General features: G+C 43.5%; 1 protein-coding gene across 6 annotated transcripts in view; it reads left to right on the forward strand.

Annotated features, from left to right (window-relative positions):
- LOC119962662 (WD repeat-containing protein 7) overlaps nucleotides 1-18,357 on the forward strand; it is an 869,538-nt gene that overhangs the window by 265,308 nt on the left and 585,873 nt on the right. For 4 of the 6 annotated variants that reach the window (XM_038790561.1, XM_038790562.1, XM_038790559.1 and 1 more), the window contains 2 exons: nucleotides 11,115-11,183; nucleotides 12,631-12,749. In XM_038790561.1, the coding sequence (XP_038646489.1) occupies nucleotides 11,115-11,183; nucleotides 12,631-12,749 (188 nt within the window). The remainder of the gene's footprint in view (nucleotides 1-11,114; nucleotides 11,184-12,630; nucleotides 12,750-18,357) is intronic. The other 2 variants (XM_038790560.1, XM_038790564.1) reach the window with 1 other exon arrangement.

The raw sequence follows: 18,357 nt of genomic DNA on the forward strand, positions 1-18,357 counted from the left end.
GTCTGGGTTCTGCAAGTTCTAATCTACAGGAAACTTTGTACTTGCTTGTTTCCCTGCGCTTGACTGAATTTCCCTGCATTCTTAGCGGGCATCTATTTTGGAGTCGGGAAGTGGCCAACCCAGGTGGCTACACTACCTTCAAAATTATGAAAGGTTTTGAAAGGATTACACTTGTAGAATAGACACTAATTGAAATATCAAGAACCTGGTAGACCAACACACTTTGCTGGGTCACCGAGCGCAACATCAAATCAGAAACTCTGAAGACCCTCCCACCATCCAAGACTTCTGCAGCTCCACTCTCCACTCTGTTTTGATTTCCCCTTTTCCCAAAGTTAATTGGAATCTGGCACCAAGACAAGGCAATGTCCAGGCATCAAACAGGATAAGCAGCCAATCAACTTGAAATATTCTCATAAACAGCAATCCAGGAAGTAAAATGCACTGATTATCCTTTTTTAAATTAAATTTTATAGAAAGCAGAAGAGATGATTGAGACATGTACATGGGATTAAGGTAGAAACTAAAATATCGCACACAAAAACATTTTATTCAAGAAATTTTCCTTTATTGTAATGGAAAAATTTGACAATGTAGAAATATAAAATTTCAGAACCAGAGAGGCTTTCACAGTAAATATGAACTTAGTACATCGTTACACCTCATTCAGCAAGATGCAACTTTTTCATGGGTTTTCACTGGTTGGCTAATCGCGTCAAAGGGCAAGTTCTTGTTACTTCAGAGATTTATACTTTATTGCAGTATAAGGGGACTTTAATGGCACAGCCTATGGTGAAGTGCAGAATCACTGACAACAACTTCGGATTTCAGCATTTAATTGCGCATGTGTGATTTTCAAAAAAATTATTTACCGGATGTGGGCATTGACAGCTAGGCCAGCATTTATGCATTGACAGCTAGGCCAGCATTTATTACCCATCCTTAATTGCTCTTCAGAAGTTGGTGTTGAGCTGCCTTCTTGAACAGCTGCAGTCCCTGAGGTGTAGGTACACACACAGTGCGGTTAGGGAGGGAATTCCAGGATTTTAACCCAGTGACAGTGAAGCAATGGCAAAATCTTTTGAGGATCGCGAGTAGACCCATGGGGTGGTAATTGGCCGGGTTGGATTTGTTCTGTTTCTTGTGTACAGTAGATACCTGGGAAATTTTCCACATTGGCAGATAGATGCCAGTGTTGTATTTGTACTGGAACACCATGGCTAGGGGCATGGCAAGTTCTGGAGCACAAGTCTTCAGTACTATTGCAGGAATATTGTGAGGGTCCATAGCCTTTGCAGCATCCAGAGTCTTCAGCTATTTCTTGATATCACATGGAGTGAATCGAATTGGCTGAAAACGAACATCTGTTATGCTGGGGACCTCTGGAGGAGGCTAAGATGGATCAATCACTCTGCACTTCTGTCTGAAGATTGGTGTGAATGCTTCAGCCTTATCATTTGCCACAGATGTGCTGGGCTCCTCCATCATTAAGGTTCGAGATATTTATTTTTTTAAAATAATTTTATTGAAAGAGTTTTTCCATACAGACATTTACCCCTACTAATTTTTAAATTATTTACAACACAATCCCTCTAGGCAAATGTCCCTCCCTCGCCCGCCCTCTCGCGCGCACCAGTCCTCCCCCCCCCCCCCCCCCCCCCCCCAGGCGACCTTAACAACCAAGGCAGCCTACAGTTTCAGACATGAGCAGCGAGCAGGCTTGCCCGCGTTACAGTCGTGCGTGTCCCCCCACGACCCTTGCTGCCCCCCCCCCTCCCCTCCCCCCCCCCTCCCCCTCCCCCCCCCCCCCCCCCCCCGGGTTGCTGCTGCCACGACCCCGAACGTCTATCTCTGATCTAAAAAGTCAAGGAAAGGTTGCCACCGCCTGGCGAATCCCTGTACCGACCCTCTCAGGGCAAATTTGATCCTTTCTAGCTGAATATAGCTAGCCATATCGTTAATCCAAGTTTCAACGCTTGGAGGCCTCGCGTCCTTCCATTGAATTAATATCCTTCGTCGAGCCACTAGGGACGCAAAGGCCAGTATTCCGGCCTCCCTAGCCTCCTGTACCCCCGGTTCTACCCCGACCCCAAAGATCGCAAGCCCCCATCCTGGTTTGACCCTGGACCCCACCACCTTCGACACCGTCCTTGCCACCCCCTTCCAGAACCCTTCCAGCACCGGACATGCCCAGAACATATGCACATGGTTCGCTGGGCTTCCCAGACATCTGACACACCTGTCCTCACCCCCAAAGAACCGGCTCATCCTTGTCCCCGTCATGTGAGCTCTATGCAGCACCTTAAATTGAATGAGGCTCAGTCTCGCACACGAGGAGGAAGAGTTGACCTTCTCCAGTGCATCCGCCCACGTCCCGTCTTCTATCTGCTCTCCCAGCTCCCCTTCCCACTTGGCTTTCAGCTCCTCCCCCGATGCTGCTTCCGCCTCCTGCATTATCTTGTAGATGTCTGATATCTTCCCCCCTCCGACCCAGACCCCCGAGAGCACCCTATCACTCGCCCCCTTACTGGGGAGCAGGGGAAACCCCTCCACCTGCCGCCTAGCAAATGCCTTCACTTGTAAATATCTGAACATGTTTCCCGGGGGGAGCTCAAACTTCTCCTCCAGCCCTCCCAGGCTCGCAAACCTCCCCTCTATAAACAGGTCCTTCAGCTGCCGTATGCCCACCCTGTACCAGCTCTGAAATCCCCCGTCGATGTTCCCCGGGATGAATCTATGGTTCCCTCTTATTGGCGCCGCCAACAGACCTCCCATTTCACCCCTATGTCGCCTCCACTGCCCCCATATCTTGAGGGTGGCCGCCACCACCGGGCTCGTGGTGTACCTCGTGGGGGGGAGCGGCCATGGTGCCGTTACTAGGGCCCCCAGGCTTGTGTTGCCACAGGACGCCCTCTCCATTCGTTTCCAAGCTGCCCCCTCCCCTTCCATCATCCACTTGCGCACCATTGACACATTTGCCGCCCAGTAGTACCCCGAGAGATTGGGCAGTGCCAGCCCTCCACTGTCCCTACTCCGCTCCAAAAAGACCCTCCTCACCCTTGGGGTGCCATGCGCCCACACGTAGCTCATGATGCTACTCGTCACCTTTTTGAAGAAGGCCCTAGGGAGGAAGATGGGCAAGCACTGAAATAAAAACAAGAACCTTGGGAGGACCGTCATTTTGATTGACTGCACCCTCCCCGCCAGCGACAACGGTACCATGTCCCACCTCTTAAACTCCTCCTCCATCTGTTCCACCAGCCTGGAAAAGTTCAACTTGTGGAGGGTCCCCCAGTTCCTTGCCACCTGCACCCCTAAGTACCTAAAGCTCTTTCCTGCTCGCTTGAAGGGGAGTCTCCCAATACCCTCTCCCTGGTCCCCCGGGTGTATCACAAAAACCTCGCTTTTGCCCAAATTTAATTTGTACCCCGAAAAGTCCCCAAACTCTGCTAATAGTTCCATTATCTCCGGCATTCCCCCTTCTGGGTCTGCCACGTACAGCAGTAGATCATCCGCATACAGCGATACTCGATGTTCCTCCCCTCCCCTAGTCAGTCCTCTCCACCCCCCTGAACCCCTCAGTGCCATCGCCAACGGTTCAATCGCCAGTGCGAAAAGTAGGGGGGATAGGGGACATCCCTGCCTGGTCCCTCGGTGGAGCCCGAAATACTCCGACCTCCTCCCGTTTGTCACTACACTCGCCGTCGGGGCCGAGTAGAGCAACTTCACCCACTTAATAAACCCTTCCCCAAACCCAAACCGTTTCAACGTCTCCCACAGGTACTCCCACTCCACCCTATCGAATGCCTTCTCCGCGTCCAGCGCTACCACTATCTCAGCCTCCCCCTCCACTGCCGGCATCATAATTACATTCAGCAATCTCCGCACGTTCGTGTTGAGCTGCCGCCCCTTCACGAACCCCGTCTGGTCCTCATGGATTACCCCTGGCACACAATCCTCTATTCTAGCTGCCAGGATCTTTGCCAGCAACTTGGCATCCACGTTCAGAAGCGAGATAGGCCTGTAGGACCCGCACTGCACGGGGTCTTTATCCCGCTTCAATATCAGGGAGATCAGAGCCTGCGACATTGTCGGGGGCAGAACCCCCCCCTCTCGCGCCTCATTAAAGGCTCGTACCAGTACCGGTCCCACCAAGTCCACATTTTTCTTATAGAATTCCACCGGGAACCCATCTGGCCCCGGCGCCTTCCCCGCTTGCATCTGACCTATTCCCTTGACTAGCTCCTCTAGCCCTATTGGCGCCCCCAGCCCTTCTACCAGCCCCTCCTGGACCCTTGGGAACCTCAATTTGTTTAGGAAGTCCTCCATTCCCCCTCTCCTTGTCGGCGGCTCAGACCGATACAACTCCTTGTAAAAATCCCTGAAGACCCCGTTCACTTCTTGCCCCTTCTGCACTACCTTCCCGCCCCTCTCCTTCACTCCCCCAATCTCCCTAGCCGCATCTCGTTTGCGAAGCTGGTGTGCCAGCATCCTGCTCGCCTTTTCCCCATACTCATAGACTGCGCCCTGTGCCCTTCTCCACTGCGTCTCTGCCTTCCTGGTGGTCAGCAGGTCGAACTTGACCTGCAGGCTGCGCCGTTCTTCCAGCAGCCCCTCCTCTGGTGCCTCCGCATATCTCCTATCCACTTCCAATAGCTCCCCCACCAGCCTCTCCCTCTCCTGCCTCTCCTTTCTTTCTCTATGCGCCCTTATGGAGATCAGCTCTCCCCTGATCACTGCCTTCAGGGCCTCCCAGACCATCCCCACCTGCACCTCACCCGTGTCATTCAAGTCCAGATAGCTCTCAATGCTCTTCCGGACCCTTTTACACACCTCGTCGTCCGCTAACAGCCCCACATCCAGCCGCCACAGCGGGCGCTGGTCCCGCGCCTCCCCCATTTCCACATCCACCCAATGCGGTGCATGATCAGAGATCGCAATGGCCGAGTACTCAGCTTCCCGTACCCTCGGGATCAGCCCCCTGCTCAACACGAAGAAATCGATTCTGGAGTACACTCTATGGACGTGGGAGAAAAAGGAATACTCCCTCGCCCTCGGCCTGTTCGAGATATTTATGAAACCTCCTGCTCCAGTGAGTTTAATTGTTCACCACCGTTCACAGAAGGATGTGTCTGGTCTGCAGTTGAGATCTGATCCGTTGATTGTGGAATTGCTTCACTCTATTACTTGCTGCTTATGCTTTTGGCAAGTAGTCCTGTGTTGGAGAGACACCAGGTTGACACTTCCACCTCGTTTTTGGTGTTGCTCCTGGCTTGTCTTTCTGCACGGTTCAGTGCAATTCTGCTGCTATTGATTGCCCACAGCGCTTCGTAGATGCCCAGTCTTGAGTTGCTAGATCTGTTCAAAGTATTGTCATATTTAGCATGATGGTAGTGCCACACAACACATTTAGGGTTAACCTCAATGTGAAGGTGGGTCTTAGTCTACACAAGGCCTGTGCGGTGGTCACTCCTACCGATATTGTCACAGACAGATGCATCTGTGGCAGGCAGGTTGTGAGGATATGGTCAAGTATGCGTTTTTACCTGGGCAGCAAGCTGGCGCAGTGGTTAGCACTGCAGCCTCACAGCGCTGAGGACCTGGGTTCGATCCCAGCCCTGGGTCACTGTCCTTGTGGAGTTTGCACATTCTCCCCGTGTTTGCGTGCGTCTCACTCCCACAACGTATAGATGTGCAGGGTAGGTGATTTGGCCACTCTAAAATTGCCCCTTAATTGGGGAAAAAAAAAGAATTGGTTACTCTAAATTTATAAAGAAAAAATGTTTTTTCCGTCAGGATCTGTCCAACTGAGTCTGTGTTGGTACTACCAAGGTATTCTTGATGATGGACATTGAAGTCCCCCAACCAGAGTATATTCTGCGACCTTGCCACCCTTGATGCTTCCTCCAAGTGGTGTTAAACATGGAGAAATACTAATTCATCAGCTGATTGTGGCTGATATGTGATAATCAGCAGGCAGTTTCCTTGCCCATGTTTAACCTGAATCCATGAGCTTTTATGGAGTCAAGAGTCTCCAACTCATCATGTGAAAGATAGCGGGCAGGATTTTCTGTTGCCCAACGGCGACATCGTAATCCCTGTTTACGACTGAATCGGGGGAGGTGCCTGTTTTCGGATGCTCCGTCCCCTCCAAAATGGCATCATCAAGGGGTATGCCGCATGTTGTTGGGATGGCCTCAGCACACTACCTGAACCCCTCCCCTGATTGAGCGGGGCACATGTGTGCTCTCTGTTTTCGTGAATTCTGCATGGTATCCTTAGTGTAGTCTAAGTCCCACCTTCACATTGAGGTTAACCCTAAATCTGTTGTGTGGCACTACCATCATGCTAAATATAATAACACTTTGAACAGATCTAGCAACTCAAGTCGGGTGGGAGCCATGCTGCTGGCCGGGGGGGGGGGCTTCAGCGAGGGCTGGGGAGACTGATGGGGGTTGGCGAAAGTGTGTCCAGGGGTACACTATCTGGCAGGTTGGATCCGTGCGCGACCTGTGCCATGTTGTACGGCGCGACCGATGCAGGTCGTCGCTGTGCGCATGTGCGGCCATGAACTCGGCAATTCTCCAGGGGTTTATATCCGTGCATTTTACGTGGCGCGACTGCTAGCTCCTCACCATTTGGAGGATCGGTGCGGGGACAGCACCAACCTTTTCGTCGTAAAACCAGACGCATCCTCCGGACATAGCCTCAAAATCGGAGAATCCAGTCCAGTCTTTTTCTGGTCATCCCATCAAAATAAATAGCTTTAAATGTCTGCAAATTATACTTGATTTGTCAACTTGGCCCACTCACTTTTTTTGGCCCTATCCCTTTGTGGACTCTTTGTATCCTCCTCATCCAGCTTACTTCCCCAAATATAATGCATTACACTTGGTCCCTTCACCGAGGTAATAATATAGATTATCCCTAGCATTGATCCTTGTGGAATCCCGCTTGTAACAGCCTGCCAACCTGAAATGATCTTCTGTCTTTTTTCTGACATTCAACCAAAACTCTATCTATGCTAATATATTATCCTAATCTCAATGACCTGTTATTCTTTGCAATAATCTTTTGTGTAGCACGTTCTCAAATGCCTTTTGAAAATCCAAAAGTACTATATGCTCTTTAGTTGCCCTTTAATTGTTGTACCCTAAAAATCTCTCGTACCTTTGTCAAACTCAATTTCTCTGCAATAAAACAATGTTGACTCTGCCTAATCATGTTAGGATTTTCCAAGTGTCTTGGTATCACGTCCTCCATAATGGATTCCAGCAGTTTCCCAACAACTGATGTCAAAATAACCAGCCTGTAGTTCCCTGTTTTCTCATTCCCTAATTGTTGACTAAGAGTTGTTATGTTGCCATCTTCTTTTCCAGTTGGACCATTCTAGATTCTAGGAAATTTTGAAAGATCACATCCTGCAGGCACTTTGTAGGACCCTTAGATGCTGGCCATCAGGCCTGCGGAATTCTTTGAAATTTAGAACATTAGTTTCTCTTGTACTTTTTCTCTGCTGATAAGTTGCTTTATGTTCCTTATTGTCATTAGCTCTTCGGTTTTGCATGATTTTTGTTGTGTGTCTAGTTTGTGTCCTTCTGTCATTTCTTTATTCCCCATAGAAATTTCTTCTCTCCTCCATTTCCTTAGGCTGCTCTTTTCCAGATTTTAGGTACCTGTTGGAGCTCTTAATTTTGATTTTCTTGCTAACTTACACTCCTATTCCTTTAATCTATTTTTTTGGTCACCCTCTGCTCATTTCTAAAAACCTAAAGCCTTGAGATTATTACTCTTGGCAAAATTATAAGCCTCTCCTCTCAATGTAATACCATCTAGAACCTCTTTTGTTGGACATGGATGGATCATTTTTGTGGCATTTTTATTTTATAATAGAATGTATATTAATTGAGCATTACAAACATTTCTTTAAACAACCTGGGTCACTGTGCGGAGTCTGCACGTTCTCCCTGTGTCTGCGTGGGTTTCCTCCGGGTGCTCCGGTTTCCTCCCACAGTCCAAAGACGTGCAGGTTGGGTGGATTGGCCATGATAAATTGCCCTTAGTGACCAAAATAACGGTTAGGAGGAGTTATTGGGTTGCGGGATAGAGTGGAGGTGGGGATTTAGATGGGTCGGTGCAGACTCGATGGGCCGAATGGCCTGCTGCACTCTGTTCAATGTTCTAACCGCGATTGCTCACTTACCTTTTAATCTAATTTTCCAATCTACCTCGGCCACGTTGCTCCTCCTAATTCTGTGATTGGCTGTGTTTAACTTCAATACTTTAGTTTCGGACTTGAGCTCAACATGAAACTCCTCATATTATGATCACTATCTATGTAGGGTCCATTACCAGGAAATTACAAATTAACTATGTCTAATTACACAAAACAACATCCAAAATAGCCTCCTTTTCCAGTTGGTTGCACAATGAATTGCTCCAGGAAGCTGTCTCAAATGCATGCCACTTAACATCTGTCCCTTTAACCTACCAATCCATACGTTCTCCTGTAATCATTCACTTTCCTCTTCCCAGTTAAAACCAGCTGCTTTTTGTTCTTGTCCAAAATGTTGATATTGTTCTCCCGTAACCAAGGCAGGATTATTTAACTACTCTAAGCATTGACCCCTGGGTGTCTCCATTGTCTACTTTCATCTGGTACACAAACATCCAGAAACCATTTCTCTGCTTTCTGTCTTTTAACAAACTTCCTCTCCATACTGCCATATTACCCTTTTAATTTCGTCAAGCTTCCTGTGTGATATTGTTACAAACACTTTTGACATGAGCCTTTTGAGTATTAAATATTAGCTTCTTGAGTATTAAACATGAGCTCCTTGAAGAACTATTAAATTTGTCACACGTCATCAAATGCAAACCTGAGCTTGCTGCCCTGAATTACCCAAATGATTGTTGATCCCATTTTATGGACTCTGGAAGCCCACTTGCTACCGATTTCAGCCTGATTAGATGATAGTTAACACATTTAATTTGTTACACAGATTCAATTATAAAAACTACGAAAATTCCTCATTCTTTCTGGAGGAAAGAATGGCTGAGTGAATTGCAATTTAAAATGTAAAACGATAATGATTCTAATATTGAACCCTGAGGTGCTCCAAGTAACAGCATTAATAACTAGGACAGAATCTTTAAACATTTCTGTTAATAACTAGATGAGATTTACAATGAGTAAGTAGAATTATTTCTGTGTGAAAAAATGAATAATTTAGGGAAAGAAAACCTTGCAGACTAAAGTAAACAATCGGGTTGAAATGAATTTTTACAAAATAAATCTGGAATGAGGATTTTATTTTTAGTAGTCTCATTGACCTTAAATTATATGAGCCATTTTCCAAAAAACAATCCTATTCATATTGTTCGTTTTGAATGATGTAACCAGTAGATGATGGGAACAAATGTCTTTTGTCGACAATCTGACCCAGTACATAATGATCATACTGTAGTAGACTACTGTTAACCATTGAAAAATGTAAATGTTTTTTAGTGAACTACATTTTCTTGCAGCAGGCTTAATTAAAATTAGTGGTAATTTTAATTTTGTGCCAGGCCATAATTTGCTGTTCAACATCAGACCGAATTATTTGACGGTGGTTTACTTTTTGTGACAAAAGGGCAGAAGTAAGGTTCACTGAAACAATGCACCAGAAAATCACTTGATCTGCAGAACATGGCACTATTTTTGCACAGGCATTTTGAAGATTTATTGTAAATGTGGTGAGTCAGTACAAGTGTTTGAGTAGATGATGAGCCGAACAGAGAATCTGTTCTAATTTTGAGATGAAACAAAAATAATGAGGCAGATATTTAAATGACATTTATACACAAAATTAAAACTGGCCAGAAATGAATTTCTTTTGCCCATGATAGTAAATTCACGTAAAAAGTAATTGAGAGGGCAGCACGGTGGCACAGTGGTTAGCATTACTGCCTACGGCGCTGAGGACCCGGGTTCGAATCCCGGCCCTGGGCCACTGTCCGTGTGGAGTTTGCACATTCTCCCCGTGTCTGTGTGGGTTTCGCTCCCACAACCCAAAGATGTGCAGGTTAGGTGAATTGGCCATGCTAAATTGCCCCTTCATTGGAAAAAATAATTGGGTACTCTAAATTTATTTTTAAAAAATGTAATTGAGTAAAACTGTGCTTCGGGTCAAGCAATGTTAACCTTGATACCTATATTAATTCGCAATTCTGATTTGAATTGTATCCAGATCATTGAAACAGCTTTTATTTTGTGTTAAAACAAGAGTGCCTCTCACCTATTTTAATCAGAATTTGAAATGTTATCAGAAAAATAAAATAGAATTTGAAAATTCGTCAGATTGGATATCCAACTAAAAGTCAACATCAAGATTCAGCAGTTGTGACTTGACGCTTCTCACTTTACAAAAAAGCTAACATATGCCCTTCAAACGTAGAAAAGTACAGCACAGAACAGGCCCTTCGGCCCACGATGTTGTGCCGAACTTTGTGGCTTTATGCTTCTAATGGGTAACTGGGATTACTGGTCTCGAATTGGATAATAACATTATAGGATAGAGTATATAAATTATAATCCCTGAATAAAATTAATATGATTTTTTTTATGGTCACTCTTCATGCTTGGTGGATTATTTCCAACACAGATTACAGTTTATATATTTTTGGTCATTGGGTTTAGGGGAATTAATTTTTATTGGAATGATTTTTCTCCTCTTGATTTGAAAATATGTTTTGTTTATAGTTATTACATTGCTATTAAAGGCACTGATCATTAGACTGCTTTTCAAGAAAAATAGTTTGCTGGAACTTTCACATCACTTTTTATTTGCACAGACTTACAGCAGTGCCAGGTATTTTAAGACAATGCAATGTTTTTTAAGAACGTCATTGAAAGTAGCATAAGAATTTCATGTGCATTATTGTGAAGATCTTGCAGTTAAAAGGACTGTGGATTCTACTAAATGGTGGTTTTACTAAACCATGGATTAATACTTCATTAATATTTTTTACAATCTCATTTTTCCACTCTTACTAATGCTATTATTTTTATTTTGTCCTCTAAAAATTACTCTGCTTCTCTTCTCTTTTCTGTCTTCCTTTTCTTTTCCAAGCTGCTGTTGCTGCCCATGAGGCTGACTGCTCTGGCAATGTTTTACATAACTGCCCCTCAGTCAATGAAGGTATTCTGCTCCCTCTCTAATACATCATACCAGCTTTCATTCTGTTAATTTCAGTAGTTATTTATCATGCAACGTTAACCAGCCTTGCGTAGAGGTAAGTGCATTTGTGCAGAAGGTGATTTTCCTTGAGCTTTTACAGTAAGAAAACAATTAGAATGCACTTTCATTTTTTTGCCTCCATACAAGTTTTCTCAACATGGGATGAAAAATGTTGCATTTTCATAAGTAAGTCAGTTGAATGTATGAAATATAAATTATTCAAATTTTGATTGAACGGGACAAAGTGTGTCATAAGAAACAGTTTCAGCTACGTCTTTCCATGATTCGCTGCCAAGTAGAGTAAATTAAAAATGGGAATGTTTTTGCTGCAACAAATTAAGCAGAAGTTCTGCTGAATCGAAGTCCATGAGGAAATCTGAAAAGCTATCCGAAGTGACAAAGGGGCATAACTCTACTGGTCATTCAGAGCACCCAGTATTAGTCTTGTCGTTATTCAGTTGCCCCTTGTTCAAAGCTGCTGGTCAGAGATGGTCTGAGAGCATAATTTGTGTGGCTTTTGTTGCAATGACAAGAAGATCCATTTCCGTCACATCATCAAGTGAGACCTGTCTACAATCCATCGCTGGACATTGATGGTGATTTAAATCAAATTCCTGTTTGATTGTCTCCCACATTTTGGATTACACTTGAAATTATTTCTGATATTCAAGCATCCTCAGATTCTCATTTTCTGGTTAATGGACCCAAAGAGTTTGCAAATTGGAAAGTGATTTTAAAAATGACAAATGATCCACTTAAAATATATCACTGTGTTCATTGTGTATATATTAAATCTATTATGAACATGTTAATAGTAGCTGCATACTGTTTCTTGTAAACTCCTTTTTCGACTATTTTGTCAAAATTATGCATTTTGCTGTCTTTGTAGTCCACAATATATTGTTGCATTTATCAATTTTAGCAATTTTTTATGTTGCCTTTATATTATGTTTTGTCATTGCAGTTTGAATGGATAATGTCTTTAAGGAAATGGTTTACATCATTTTGAATTTTATAATTAGATTTGAATCTTGTATTTTGTCACTATAGAAACTCTGCAGTTAGTTTGCGTTGGTCCTTTTTTCTGTTAAGGTTATTTAAATAATACAGACAATTTGTTTTTCAATCAACATATTTTGCATTTGGCCTTGAAAATGAGCAGTTGAAAAAGACGCTTCTTAAATGTGCTATTAAATGGGAAGTGTTTTAAAGTTTTTGTTTAAACAGAAGCAGTCAACAGTGTAGGTTCTCGTATCTCTCTGATGCAAGCTTTAGGAGAAATTCTAGTTAAAGCAAACTTTGGTACTTCATTTTGAATAAAATGTGTGCAAGACTATTAGGGTTGTGGTAACTTCAGCTCAATATTCAATGTATCATCATGCACAATGCTCTTGATGTACTTTTATAGGCTGGAGTCAACTAGCAGCCATGCATTGCGTAATGCTTCCTGATTACCTGGGACAGGACAAGTTTAGACCACCCCTCCTAGAGATGTTGGCCCGGCGATGGCAAGATCGTTGTTTAGAGGTAAGGCTTTATTTAAGGACATGCTGCTGATTGAACTGATGCGCACCAAGCTATTTGCCGAACAGAATGTTGTTTCCAAATGTGTTGAAAAGATTTGGATTATTTCTATTGATGCAGCCTCTCCTGTTTGATCATGCACAGATTTGCTTTGAGATAACAGATGAGCAAATAGACAAGCACTGCAATGCAAATTTAATTTAAGTGTTAACGCTGCAATTGCTTTGTATTAGATTTTATGGCATTGGCAGTGAATTCTGGTAGCGATAAACATACATTTTAACCTTACTTATGGGATGTTATGCAAAAGTAATTTCTAGATTTCACAGTACAGTTTCATACCCAATGGAATTGAGGTTTATACAGGGTAGATTTGATTGACTTCATCAAATATTCCGTGAGACACTATTTGTTGCATTGCTGCTGGAGGAAATAATATGATATGCAGAGGATGAATAATGGGAACAAAGGAATATTTATCCAGGGACAATTTTATGCAGTATAGGCCTTGGAGTTTAAATGTAACATAGTATGTACATTGGGAACAGTTTTTCCATGTGCCATATAATCCTATCAGTGTTGTGTGTCATGTGCATGTCCCTTTAAGAAAAGTTGCTTCATCAAATAACTGCAGTGATGTCATTGTGTGGGTGGAGCTGGGCTCTGCTCTGCTTTTTACTTTTGTTTTGTGCTGAAAGCTTTTTTGGCTCTGTTTAGTTTCATTTTCAGTTGGAGAGCTGCATTCAAAGACGAAGCTGTATCTCTCTCTCTCTAAAGAATGTCTCCAGATCACTTGATTTCAAAGTAATACCTGTTTCTATAAGGAATGCAAACCTACTGTCTATGTCAAAAGGGGTTTTTGACTAATGGATGCTGTTTGGAAAGTTATTAAGTGTTATCTATAGAGTACTGTATCTTTTGGGTTGTTATCAGGATTGGTTGTTGTTAAACTGTTTACTATGCGTTAATAAAATGTTAACTGGGTTCATAGAATAAACATTGTTTTTGTTTAAAAATACTTTTAGTTCTCTGTTGCATCACACCTGTAAATTGGGCCCTTGTGCTCTCCATAACCAAAATCTATTCAAAGTTGTGGGTCAGGTGAACTCCATGATATACATTGGTGTTCTCTAAACTTTGGCCCAGAATATGTGATAGAGCTTCATCATACAATGTCTTGTCTGAATCGTTCTTTTTTGGGCCCTCCAATTGATTTCCTTGGCCCTGGTTACCATTTATTATTCTTCCCACAGTCTTTAGCCTTTTTAAACCCATGTTTAATGCCATTGCATCATTACTCAATAAATTACCCCTTACCTCTTCTAAATGTTGGTGCAGTCCTGCATAATGAACCATTCCACTTCTTTTCTGAAAGAGTTATATAGAATCATAGAGGTTTACAGAGTAGGAGGAGACTATTCCACCCCTAATTTGATCGATCATAGAAAGAACTACTGACTAAGTGAAAATAAAGCAAAAATGTGCATCCTTGAAATGTTTTTCTTTTCAAATATTTAGGAGGTGACCGCATTCACATCCTCGTGTTGTGAAAATAGCAGTATACGAACGGATTTTAAACTAAGTTTATTGAAGGAGATTTAAAACTTTGCTTTCCCCGGGCCCCTACTCTGCCTCGCCCTCCCCAGATTCCAGCCCTTTGCTTTGCTTCCCTTGACCAAGCAGCCCTCAGCACACTCTCTAATACTGGTGTTGGCGACTCTTACAATCAGAGATTGTTTCCCTCCCTTATTTTCTGCTGATAGGCTCACTAGTCCGCCTTTCAGAAGCAAAAGTGGGATAGAAATGGTCTGTGATTAGAGGAGAGATTTAAGGGCAGCACGGTAGCATTGTGGATAGCACGATTGCTTCACAGCTCCAGGGTCCCAGGTTCGATTCCGGCTTGGGTCACTATCTGAGCAGAGTCTGCACATCCTCCCCGTGTGTGCGTGGGTTTCCTCCGGGTGCTCCGGTTTCCTCCCACAGTCCAAAGATGTGCAGGTTAGGTAGATTGGCCATGATAAATTGCCCTTCGTGTCCAAATAAATTGCCCTTAATGTTGGGTGGGGTTACTGGGTTATGGGGATAGGGTGGAGGTGTTGACCTTGGGTAGGGTGCTCTTTCCAAGAGCCGGTGCAGACTCGATGGGCCGAATTGCCTCCTTCTGCACTGTAAATTCTATGAAAATCTATGAGAGGCTCCATGAAGAATTTATCATTGAAACTCACCTCTTTGACTGTTATTTTGAAAACTGGTGCCAGGGATCGTACATAGGGGCTTTGCGAGCTTCTAGAATTTGGACAAGCCTGAAGTACCAGAGGCTTGGGGCATCTAGAGTTGCCATTGCTTTTTCCATGGCAATGTCATGGCTAAACAAGAGTTGACTTGTCAACCAATCAGCACCTTTTTCTCCTTCAAATTGTTGGATTGGTTTGAAATTTTACATTCTTGCATTTGTCCTGATGAGTTCAAGATGAAAAGCTTCAGCAATAATCGGAGAGGAAGTTAAGATATAGATCCTATGTGTCCAGATACCAAAAAAGCAGGGCAAGAACAGGGAAGGCACATTTGCAAAGAGCTGTGTGCGAAATAAATCTAAAAGGGACAGAAAGACCAAGTTGAGCATGGATGGTGAACTGGAGAATTCCATTGATCTGCTCCAATTTTGCCAGAACTGACCAGAACGTTTCACGAGTTCTATTAAAAGAGTCAGCGAATAGAGTCTTTGGGACATCTGAGCTATCAGGATCTGTCACACATCCAGGCAAGGAGGTTCTGCAAGAGTGTGTTGCTTGGGTGATTACTTTTCTGTGGGGAACTTGGAAGGAGTGAAGTTACAGGTGGAGACCAAATCCGTTGAGTGAGAAAAGTGTGAACTCCCAACATACCAGAGGCCGAATTGGAAAGACTGTGCAGGGAGTGAGATGGGTGTTTGTGGTATCTTTGTTTTATCCCCGACTTAAAATATAATTTCCATTTTTAAAAAAGTATATTTATTGAAATCTTTCCATCTTACCAAGTAAGACAAAACCACAGGCATTGTACAGCATGGCAAAAATGTCTCATGACACATAGATACGGATGAGGACAGGAGAAATTCTATACAGTTGGCCCAGTACAATCATTAGACTCAACTTGGTACCTCTGTACGCATTACCAGAGAACAAGGGAGAGGAGGGCAATGCCATGAAAACATGGCAAAATGGTGCACACCTTCCCACTTGGTGATTGTCTGCAACGACCAAAAGAATTCAAGATATGATCTTTGCGTCATGTTCTGACACGCAGCAAAACACATCTCCCTCAACTTTAGCAACACCAGAGGCTCTAATAACACACTAACAGCACCCTCTCGGATATCAGACTTGTCTGTACCCTTGCAGGAGTCATCACAGATTCTTTAACCTCACATTAACCAAAATAAAACATTGCTACAGAAATTCGCGAGAACACCAGTTATAAAAGGATATTTTGTACATACCTCAAGAATCATAAAACTCCAACCTCTGCTGCTACAGTCCCGGATGATGATCATTCCACATATTTATACTGAGGGTTCCGGCAAGTATTCATACAATAGGTTCGGATTATAATCAGTGCGGTCAGAGCCTCCCAACAAACTAAGTGGGGTGGGACATGAAAGGCAAACTACAAAGAGGAGAGGATCTCAGCATAAAAAGGATCAGGACACAGCCACAAACCCATGACTCTCTGACACACACATCTTACCATAAGATAAAGAAGAGAAAATGTTACTCGTTCAAAGTTCACTCAGCCTCTCCTAACAACCGGCTAAGAAGGAACATCCCAACCATAAGAGAGGGTGGTGGGGAGGCAGCAGGATATTAACCATAGTACAGGAACTAATCCAGCCTTGTTCACTTTGGTGTCAGTAAACTAAGGATACTCAGCACATATCAAGACTCGGCCTTTCAGGATGTCCGTACTGAGTGCCTTCGAGGAGGGACGTCCCAAGCATAAGGGGACAATAGGATACCAGCTACAGCACCTGACCTGGCCTAGCCCAGCATACGCACATAGAAGTCAGTACCCCCAGGATACCCAACGCATGCCAAGGCTGGTGCAGACCTGATGGGCCGAATGGCCTCCTTCTGCACTATAAATTCTATTACTCATCATACAACTGGCCTCACTCCTCACTAACCCAGGGCAGCACACCAGACCCACTGACATTAGAAAACTTCCATCATCCTCAACCGAAGAGACCCCACCACTGATTAGAAGATGAATTCTATGGCAGAAGTAACAAGATATCCAGCAATTAAGTAACTTGAAAAGGGACTGGCCGATCCCCACCCCCTCCCTAATAATTTGCATTTTTATTTGGAGTATCATTTGCCTGTTCATTTATTTTTAATGTGCATTGGTCCTGATTTGTCTTGAAGTTTTTTTTTAAATTATGAAATCTTCTTGGCAACTTCATCTGCAGGTTATTGGTAAATTTGGTTTAACATCCCCAATGGAGATTGTGCCAATATTCTAATTTGATATTTCCAGCTTTTTGTTGGAACATCTGAGGCTGTTACAGCGCAGAATTTGTACTTTATGGTTCCCAATGACACATTGCTGACTGTTACAGTTTTAGAACTTTTCATAGAGACTAGTAAATGGTTTTTTTGTACCTATATTTGATAAATGAGGAGGTAGCCTTGACATCACACCTCTGCTGCTGTGGCAGAAATTTTGTTGAATGTGCAGCTTTGTGAGAAAGATTCTATGAGGAGTTGAATGAGGGGCAGCTGGGATTTTACCATTTTGATAAATAACTTGAACACAAAATACTGTTTGCTTTCTTAAGCATTGCAACAGTTGACATTGTGATGCATGTTTAGGGAAGAAGAATTTCACTTATGTGGTGTTTGAGGACAATACCCCATCCCCAATTTATTAAAATATTTTCATTGCAATTGGATTTCTCACACCTTTGCTTGTCTCACCCACCATTCTCTTCCTTCAATTACTTGTCATTGGTATTCTTGGTTAGGTGATCAAGATTCACATGAGCATAGTATTCTTTTAGAGAATAAATGAAGCTGAATAATTTAGAAGTCGTCATATCAGTTCCCGATTTAAAAAAAAAATAAAGTCTGTGAATTACTTGTGGGAAAGCAAGATTTACTGTATTTGACACAATGTATTTGTGCTACCTGGCTCCATATCTGCCTCAGCTCATCTGCTACGGAAACACTCATCCGTACATTTGTAATATCTAGAGTTGACTATTTCAGTGCTGTTTCAGCTGGCTTCCCACCTTGATCCCTCAGTAAATTTGATCTGATCCAAAATTCTGCTGCTCATACCTAACTCAGTCAAGTCTCATTGAAGTATCACCTCAGTGCTTGCTGATCTTTATTGGCTCCCAGCCAGTTGGTGCTGTTATCTTAAAATTCTCCGTGTTTTCAACTCCCTCCAAGGATGCCCCTCTCTAGCTCTGTAATAGCCCTTTGAGATCTTTGCATTCCTCCAACTCTGCCCCCATGTGAATCCCTGAGTATCTTCGCTTAACTGGCCATGTTTTCAGCTGCCTCAGCCCTGGGCTCTGGAATTCCCTTCCGAAAACTGAGGACTGGCGTTCAGTGGTTATGTAACTGAG

This window comes from Scyliorhinus canicula, chromosome 3 (genome assembly GCF_902713615.1).
Source record: "Scyliorhinus canicula chromosome 3, sScyCan1.1, whole genome shotgun sequence".
NCBI lineage: Eukaryota > Metazoa > Chordata > Chondrichthyes > Carcharhiniformes > Scyliorhinidae > Scyliorhinus > Scyliorhinus canicula.